The 9,253-nt window shown below is 42.8% G+C and overlaps 1 protein-coding gene across 1 annotated transcript; it reads left to right on the top strand.

Annotated features, from left to right (window-relative positions):
* Positions 1–7,200: 7,200 nt before the first annotated feature.
* On the top strand, positions 7,201–8,000 carry LOC131348037 (E3 ubiquitin-protein ligase RNF128-like). Its single transcript, XM_058382581.1, has 2 exons — positions 7,201–7,798; positions 7,939–8,000. Exons 1-2 carry the CDS (start codon positions 7,390–7,392, stop codon positions 7,983–7,985), a joined length of 456 nt encoding a protein of 151 aa, XP_058238564.1. The 5' UTR covers positions 7,201–7,389; the 3' UTR covers positions 7,986–8,000.
* The last annotated feature ends 1,253 nt before the right edge of the window (positions 8,001–9,253 follow it).

Here is a 9,253-nt window from a genome sequence, read left to right as displayed (position 1 = left end):
GTGTTAAAACTGTGTGTGTGTGTGTGTGAGTGTGTGTAACAGAGGTGTTAAAACTGTGTGTGTGTGTGTGTGTGTGTGTGTGTGTGTAACAGAGGTGTTGTTAAAACTGAGTGTGTGTGTGTAACAGAGGTGTTAAAACTGTGTGTGTGTGTGTGTGTGTGAGTGTGTGTAACAGAGGTGTTGTTAAAACTGTGTGTGTGTGTGTGTGTGTAATAGAGGTGTTAAAACTGTGTGTGTGTGTGTGTGTGTGTGTGTGAGTGTGTGTAACAGAGATGTTGTTAAAACTGTGTGTGTGTGTGTGTGTGTGTGTAACAGAGGTGTTAAAACTGTGTGTGTGTGTGTGTGAGTGTGTGTAACAGAGGTGTTAAAACTGTGTGTGTGTGTGTGTGTGTGTGTGAGTGTGTGTAACAGAGATGTTGTTAAAACTGTGTGTGTGTGTGTGTGTGTAACAGAGGTGTTAAAACTGTGTGTGTGTGTGTGTGTAACAGAGGTGTTAAAACTGTGTGTGTGTGTGAGTGTGTGTAACAGAGGTGTTAAAACTGTGTGTGTGTGTGTGTGTGAGTGTGTGTAACAGAGGTGTTAAAACTGTGTGTGTGTGCGTGTGTGAGTGTGTGTAACAGGTGTTAAAACTGTGTGTGTGTGAGTGTGTGTGTGAGTGTGTGTAACAGAGGTGTTGTTAAAACTGAGAGTGTGTGTGTGTAACAGAGGTGTTAAAACTGTGTGTGTGTGTGTGTGTGTGTGTGAGTGTGTGTAACAGAGGTGTTAAAACTGTGAGTGTGTGTGTGTGTGTGAGTGTGTGTAACAGAGGTGTTAAAACTGTGTGTGTGTGTGTGTGAGTGTGTGTAACAGAGGTGTTAAAACTGTGTGTGAGTGTGTGTGTGAGTGTGTGTAACAGAGGTGTTAAAACTGTGTGTGTGTGTGTGAGTGTGTGTGTGTGTGTGTGTAACAGAGGTGTTGTTAAAACTGTGTGTGTGTGTGTGTGTAATAAAGGTGTTGTTAAAACTGTGTGTGTGTGTGTGTGTGTGTGTAACAGAGGTGTTAAAACTGTGTGTGTGTGTGTGTGTGTGAGTGTGTGTAACAGAGGTGTTAAAACTGTGTGTGTGTGTGTGTGTGAGTGTGTGTAACAGAGGTGTTGTTAAAACTGAGTGTGTGTGTGTAACAGAGGTGTTAAAACTGTGTGTGTGTGTGTGTGTGAGTGTGTGTAACAGAGGTGTTGTTAAAACTGTGTGTGTGTGTGTGTGTGTAACAGAGGTGTTAAAACTGTGTGTGTGTGTGTGTGAGTGTGTGTAACAGAGGTGTTGTTAAAACTGTGTGTGTGTGTGTGTGTGTGTGTGTAACAGAGGTGTTAAAACTGTGTGTGTGTGTGTGTGTGTAACAGAGGTGTTGTTAAAACTGAGAGTGTGTGTGTGTAACAGAGGTGTTAAAACTGTGTGTGTGTGTGTGTGTGTGTGTGTGAGTGTGTGTAACAGAGGTGTTAAAACTGTGTGTGTGTGTGTGTGTGTGTAACAGAGGTGTTAAAACTGTGTGTGTGTGTGTGTGTGAGTGTGTGTAACAGAGGTGTTAAAACTGTGTGTGTGTGTGTGTGTGAGTGTGTGTAACAGGTGTTAAAACTGTGTGTGTGTGAGTGTGTGTGTGAGTGTGTGTAACAGAGGTGTTAAAACTGAGAGTGTGTGTGTGTGTGTGTGTGTAACAGAGGTGTTGTTAAAACTGAGAGTGTGTGTGTGTAACAGAGGTGTTAAAACTGTGTGTGTGTGTGTGTGTGTGTGTGTGAGTGTGTGTAACAGAGGTGTTAAAACTGTGAGTGTGTGTGTGTGTGTGAGTGTGTGTAACAGAGGTGTTAAAACTGTGTGTGTGTGTGTGTGTGAGTGTGTGTAACAGAGGTGTTAAAACTGTGTGTGAGTGTGTGTGTGAGTGTGTGTAACAGAGGTGTTAAAACTGTGTGTGTGTGTGTGAGTGTGTGTAACAGAGGTGTTAAAACTGTGTGTGTGTGTGTGTGTGTGTGAGTGTGTGTAACAGAGGTGTTGTTAAAACTGTGTGTGTGTGTGTGTGTGTGTAACAGAGGTGTTAAAACTGTGTGTGTGTGTGAGTGTGTGTGTGAGTGTGTGTAACAGAGGTGTTAAAACTGAGAGTGTGTGTGTGTGTGTGTGTGTGTAACAGAGGTGTTAAAACTGTGAGTGTGTGTGTGTGTGTGAGTGTGTGTGTGAGTGTGTGTAACAGAGGTGTTGTTAAAACTGTGTGTTTGTGTGTGTGTGTGTGTAACAGAGGTGTTAAAACTGTGAGTGTGTGTGTGTGTGTGTAACAGAGGTGATAAAACTGTGTGTGTGTGTGTGTGTGAGTGTGTGTGTGAGTGTGTGTAACAGAGGTGTTGTTAAAACTGTGTGTTTGTGTGTGTGTGTGTAACAGAGGTGTTAAAACTGTGAGTGTGTGTGAGTGTGTGTAACAGAGGTGTTAAAACTGTGTGTGTGTGTGTGTGAGTGTGTGTGTGTAACAGAGGTGTTAAAACTGTGTGTGTGTGTGTGAGTGTGTGTAACAGAGGTGTTAAAACTGTGTGTGTGTGTGTGTGTGTGTGAGTGTGTGTAACAGAGGTGTTGTTAAAACTGTGTGTGTGTGTGTGTGTAACAGGTGTTAAAACTGTGAGTGTGTGTGTGTGTGTGTAACAGAGGTGATAAAACTGTGTGTGTGTGTGTGAGTGTGTGTGTGAGTGTGTGTAACAGAGGTGTTGTTAAAACTGTGTGTTTGTGTGTGTGTGTGTAACAGAGGTGTTGTTAAAACTGTGTGTGTGTGTGTGTGAGTGTGTGTAACAGAGGTGTTAAAACTGTGAGTGTGTGTGAGTGTGTGTAACAGAGGTGTTAAAACTGTGAGTGTGTGTGAGTGTGTGTAACAGAGGTGTTGTTAAAACTGTGTGTTTGTGTGTGTGTGTGTGTAACAGAGGTGTTAAAACTGTGAGTGTGTGTGTGTGTGTGTAACAGAGGTGTTAAAACTGTGAGTGTGTGTGTGTGTGTAACAGAGGTGTTGTTAAAACTGTGAGTGTGTGTGTGTGTGTGTGTAACAGAGGTGATAAAACTGTGTGTGTGTGTGTGTGTGTGAGTGTGTGTGTGAGTGTGTGTAACAGAGGTGTTGTTAAAACTGTGTGTTTGTGTGTGTGTGTGTAACAGAGGTGTTAAAACTGTGAGTGTGTGTGAGTGTGTGTAACAGAGGTGTTAAAACTGTGAGTGTGTGTGTGTGTGTGTAACAGAGGTGTTAAAACTGTGAGTGTGTGTCTGAGTGTGTGTAACAGAGGTGTTGTTAAAACTGTGTGTTTGTGTGTGTGTGTGTAACAGAGGTGTTAAAACTGTGAGTGTGTGTGTGTGTGTGTAACAGAGGTGTTGTTAAAACTGAGAGTGTGTGTGTGTGTGTGTGTAACAGAGGTGTTAAAACTGTGTGTGTGTGTGTGTGTGTGTAACAGAGGTGATAAAACTGTGTGTGTGTGTGTGTGTGTGTGAGTGTGTGTGTGTAACAGAGGTGTTGTTAAAACTGTGTGTTTGTGTGTGTGTGTGTGTAACAGAGGTGTTGTTAAAATTGTGTGAGTGTGTGTGTGTGTGTGTAACAGAGGTGTTAAAACTGTGAGTGTGTGTGTGTGTGTAACAGAGGTGTTAAAACTGTGAGTGTGTGTCTGAGTGTGTGTAACAGAGGTGTTGTTAAAACTGTGTGTGTGTGTGTGTGTGTAACAGAGGTGTTAAAACTGTGTGTGTGTGTGTGTGTGTAACCGAGGTGTTGTTAAAACTGTGTGTGTGTGTGTGTGTGTGAGTGTGTGTAACAGAGGTGTTAAAACTGTGTGTGTGTGTGTGTGTGTAACAGAGGTGATAAAACTGTGTGTGTGTGTGTGTGTGTAACAGAGGTGTTGTTAAAACTGTGTGTGTGTGTGTGTGTGTGTGAGTGTGTGTAACAGAGGTGTTAAAACTGTGTGTGTGTGTGTGTGTGTAACAGAGGTGTTGTTAAAACTGTGTGTGTGTGTGTGTGTGTGTGAGTGTGTGTAACAGAGGTGTTAAAACTGTGTGTGTGTGTGTGTGTAAAATAGGTGTTAAAACTGTGTGTGTGTGTGTGTGTGTGTGTGTGTGTAACAGAGGTGTTGTTAAAACTGTGTGTGTGTGTGTGTGTGTAACAGAGGTGTTGTTAAAACTGTGTGTGTGTGTGTGTGTGTGTAACAGAGGTGTTGTTATAACTGTGTGTGTGTGTGTGTGTGTGTGTGTAACAGAGGTGTTGTTATAACTGTGTGTGTGTGTGTGTGTGTGTGTGTAACAGAGGTGTTGTTATAACTGTGTGTGTGTGTGTGTGTAACAGAGGTGTTGTTATAACTGTGTGTGTGTGTGTGTGTGTGTAACAGAGGTGTTGTTATAACTGTGTGTGTGTGTGTGTGTGTGTAACAGAGGTGTTGTTATAACTGTGTGTGTGTGTGTGTGTGTAACAGAGGTGTTGTTATAACTGTGTGTGTGTGTGTGTGTGTCTGTATCAGAGGTGTTGTTAAAACTGTGTGTGTGTGTGTGTAACAGAGGTGTTAAAACTGAGTGTGTGTGTGTGTGTGTGTGTGTGTAACAGAGGTGTTGTTAAAACTGTGTGTGTGTGTAACAGAGGTGTTGTTAAAACTGTGTGTGTGTGTGTGTGTGTAACAGAGGTGTTGTTATAACTGTGTGTGTGTGTGTGTGTAACAGAGGTGTTAAAACTGTGTGTGTGTGTGTGTGTGTGTAACAGAGGTGTTGTTATAACTGTGTGTGTGTGTGTGTGTAACAGAGGTGTTGTTATAACTGTGTGTGTGTGTGTGTGTGTGTAACAGAGGTGTTGTTAAAACTGTGTGTGTGTGTGTGTGTGTAACAGAGGTGTTGTTATAACTGTGTGTGTGTGTGTGTGTGTGTAACAGAGGTGTTGTTAAAACTGTGTGTGTGTGTGTGTGTGTAACAGAGGTGTTGTTATAACTGTGTGTGTGTGTGTGTGTGTGTAACAGAGGTGTTGTTAAAACTGTGTGTGTGTGTGTGTGTGTAACAGAGGTGTTGTTATAACTGTGTGTGTGTGTGTGTGTGTGTAACAGAGGTGTTGTTAAAACTGTGTGTGTGTGTGTGTAACAGAGGTGTTGTTATAACTGTGTGTGTGTGTGTGTGTGTGTAACAGAGGTGTTGTTAAAACTGTGTGTGTGTGTGTGTGTGTAACAGAGGTGTTGTTATAACTGTGTGTGTGTGTGTGTGTGTGTAACAGAGGTGTTGTTAAAACTGTGTGTGTGTGTGTGTGTGTAACAGAGGTGTTGTTAAAACTGTGTGTGTGTGTGTGTGTGTGTAACAGAGGTGTTGTTAAAACTGTGTGTGTGTGTGTGTGTGTGTAACAGAGGTGTTGTTATAACTGTGTGTGTGTGTGTGTGTGTAACAGAGGTGTTGTTAAAACTGTGTGTGTGTGTGTGTGTAACAGAGGTGTTGTTAAAACTGTGTGTGTGTGTGTGTGTAACAGAGGTGTTGTTAAAACTGTGTGTGTGTGTGTGTGTAACAGAGGTGTTGTTAAAACTGTGTGTGTGTGTGTGTGTGTGTGTGTAACAGAGGTGTTGTTAAAACTGTGTGTGTGTGTGTGTGTAACAGAGGTGTTGTTATAACTGTGTGTGTGTGTGTGTGTAACAGAGGTGTTGTTAAAACTGTGTGTGTGTGTGTGTGTGTAACAGAGGTGTTGTTATAACTGTGTGTGTGTGTGTGTGTGTAACAGAGGTGTTGTTAAAACTGTGTGTGTGTGTGTGTGTAACAGAGGTGTTGTTATAACTGTGTGTGTGTGTGTGTGTAACAGAGGTGTTGTTAAAACTGTGTGTGTGTGTGTGTGTAACAGAGGTGTTGTTATAACTGTGTGTGTGTGTGTGTAACAGAGGTGTTAAAACTGTGTGTGTGTGTGTGTGTGTAACCGAGGTGTTGTTAAAACTGTGTGTGTGTGTGTGTGTAACAGAGGTGTTGTTAAAACTGTGTGTGTGTGTGTGTGTGTGTAACAGGTGTTGTTAAATCTGTGTGTGTGTGTGTGTGTGTGTGTGTAACAGAGGGGTTGTTAAAACTGTGTGTGTGTGTGTGTGTGTGTGTAACAGAGGTGTTGTTATAACTGTGTGTGTGTGTGTGTGTGTGTGTGTAACAGAGGTGTTGTTATAACTGTGTGTGTGTGTGTGTGTAACAGGTGTTGTTAAAACTGTGTGTGTGTGTGTGTGTGTGTGTGTAACAGGTGTTGTTAAAACTGTGTGTGTGTGTGTGTGTGTGTGTGTGTAACAGAGGTGTTGTTATAACTGTGAACAGTTGTATCAGAAACTGATAAGAAATCTAAGCCTGCTTGGTCTGAACATCTCTCTCTGGAACTGGATCCTGGACTTTAGGATCTTCTCCTCTGACCCCCATATATTTATTGGCCTGTACTGGTCTTATGCTGTCATGTATTACACTTCAAGTCCATGCAAACATTCAGCGTTTTTAGTATGTAGCTATTTTAAGAAATTTTTAAATCACTTGGGGGTTAATTGAGTTGCCTCCTGGAGGTCCAGTGGCAGGATCCTGCCCTCTGTCCTCTGTGGCCAGGGTCTGAATCCCACGTATCTTTTTATCTTTTATTTTTTAATAATATAATAGCTAAGCACCGCTCTGTATACTGCTCATCTCCATCACAGCTGAGGAAGTCTGTTTCCAGATGATGAAGTTTATCCATCTGGAGAGTTAGTTGGCGATTCTGTACAGTTCCTCTCTTTAAGTGTCGGGACATTTTCATGTCCAATAATCAGTAATGGGTGCAGTAGTAATTATGAGCCTTTCATATACATTACAACTTCACCATTATCACCTATTAAAAATGATCACATAATTTACAATCCCTGTGTGCAATATTACAGCTCTACAATATTATTTGTACAGCATCTGTACTTTATTTATTCTAGTTCATGATTTCTTTTTACTTGTTTTTTTTGTCTTGTATATAGTATATATTTCTCTCTCTCTCTCTCTTCCTGGAATTTGAACCTTGAGTGTGTTGGCCTGCGTGATCGGACCGGATGCTCTGCTGTACTTCCGCCAGGTGCCGCATCAGTCCACTGGATATTGACTCCTGAGAAAGGGTGAGGTGAAACTTCCTGCTTTTGTCAACATCCTGTCAATCACAGACTTCACAGCCAATCATTAGCCCGCTATGGCTGCCGGTCCATGGCACCACCTCCTTCGAGTGAAAGTGGGCGTGGTCTGAGATGAAGTTTGCGCACACCTGGCCGTGAGCAGGCAGAAGAAAGTACGGGTTAAACGTCACACTTCTAGATTCAGTTCCGTCTTTAGGTTCAGGTTTGGGGTTTTTGTTTTAAGTCACAGTGGCACACGAGAGAGAGAGAGAGAGAGAGAGAGAGAGAGAGAGACAGAGAGCGCTATGGGACACTTTTGTCGGTGGTTGTTAGCGGTGTGGTGTGTACAGGTGTGTAGTTCCGGTACAGCGCAGGTCTCCGCGTTTAGTACGGCTTACATTAACGTGTCTTACGTTACCCCCGAAATTAACCGGACGATATGGCGGCGCGAGGAGATGGGGCTGTACGGTATCGAGTCACCGACGTACCCCGTGACTGGGACCGTGTACCTGGCCGATCCGATTCACGCATGCGCCAACGATACAAGGTTCGCGCGGCCTTCAGTCTCCGCGCCTTGGATAGCGCTCGTGCAGCGGGGCAACGGCTGCACGTTCTCGTCTAAGATCAACGCGGCTGCGCGCAGCGGAGCATCAGCAGCTGTTATCTTCAATGACTATGGCACCGACAACCGAGTCATCCAGATGTCACATCCAGGTACTGCAGCTTAACCCTAGTAACAGTGATCAAGCTATTTAAAGCCCCAGTGTACACAAACACACTCCGAGCTACATGAAACCGTGCAGTGTGTCTGTGTGTGTGTCTGTGTGTGTGTCTGTGTGTCTGTGACTTTTCAGGAAAAACAATGGACAATATTTTCCTACATATAGTTCAGACCGAGTGAAAACCGAAATGAAATAAATACACTAATAATAAAGACTTACAATAATAATAATAATAATAATAATAATAATGCACCTAAATGAGATTTTCAGCATTCACAAATAATTCTTTCTTTTTTTGCTCGGCTGTAGTGACGTGTGAACAGACAGACAGTGCGAGTGTGTGATCATGGCGAGTGTGTGGGCTTACTGGGTCACACAGAATGGTGTGAAAAACAAAAAAACATTGAGTGTGAGTTCTGTGGGTGGAGACGCTTTGTTGATAAAAAGGGATGAGAGGAAAATGGCCAGATGGATGTAGTAACTCTCATAATCAGTATGTCATGTGGATTAACACAATAACACCAGAGGACTGCAAAAGGTTCCTCTCCTGTCAGCCAAAAACAGGACCCTGAGGTTATTATGGGCACAGACTCCAAACTGGACAACTGAAGACTAAAAAATCACCTGTTGTTGTTCTCTGTCCAGTTTGAGTCTGTCCATGATGACCTCAGGTGATTGTTCTTGGCTGCTAACAGGATCTGATCTCTCTCATTAGCAAGGAGTTTCACCTGCAGACCTTTCAAACACATGATGTTTATTGCTTTATGTGCCATTCTGTGTAAACTCTAGAGAAAGTTTTGTGTGAAATTTACGGGGGTGTCCAGTTTCTGAAATACTTCAGGAGCCAAGAGCAATGCCATTAAAGTCAGACAACTTTGGACCGGAAATGATATGACAAGCTGAATTAACAAGGTTATGTAATACAGATGATGTTAAACAGGTATATGAAGGCCCTCCATTATAGGCCTAGTCCTACATTTAGCTGAACAGTGCTAATCTCCCCTACGTATGGAAACGTTTCAGAACAGCACGTAGACATCAAGACCTGGGCTCGGGATTATTTCAGTAAAGCTGTCAGTCAACACGCTGCTGCTTCCCCAGATACAGGTTTTACAATGCAAAGCAGACTCGCATCAAGCCTGTCCAGCAGAACTGCTGATGTCTCTGGGCTTGGTCTCACCTGAGAGGAACAGAAGCACACTGGAGTGTTTTGTGGTGCTTTTTGGGACATGTTGCAGATTTCAGATTTGATATGAGAATATAAGGGCAAAGTGGATGCCATGGTGACCTCAACATTAGACGAAGATGATAACGAGTGCTTTTTCACAATCCTAAAGTCCCTGTGACATCAGTTCCATAACTAAACAATATTTCTAGGCAACAGGAATGTTACTGAGAACTGGTCATTCACCAATATAATAGGTATTTATGTTTTACAGAAACACTT

Source organism: Hemibagrus wyckioides, linkage group LG28 (assembly GCF_019097595.1).
Source record: "Hemibagrus wyckioides isolate EC202008001 linkage group LG28, SWU_Hwy_1.0, whole genome shotgun sequence".
Classification (NCBI taxonomy): domain Eukaryota; kingdom Metazoa; phylum Chordata; class Actinopteri; order Siluriformes; family Bagridae; genus Hemibagrus; species Hemibagrus wyckioides.
This window is presented reverse-complemented; position numbering and strand designations above follow the sequence as displayed.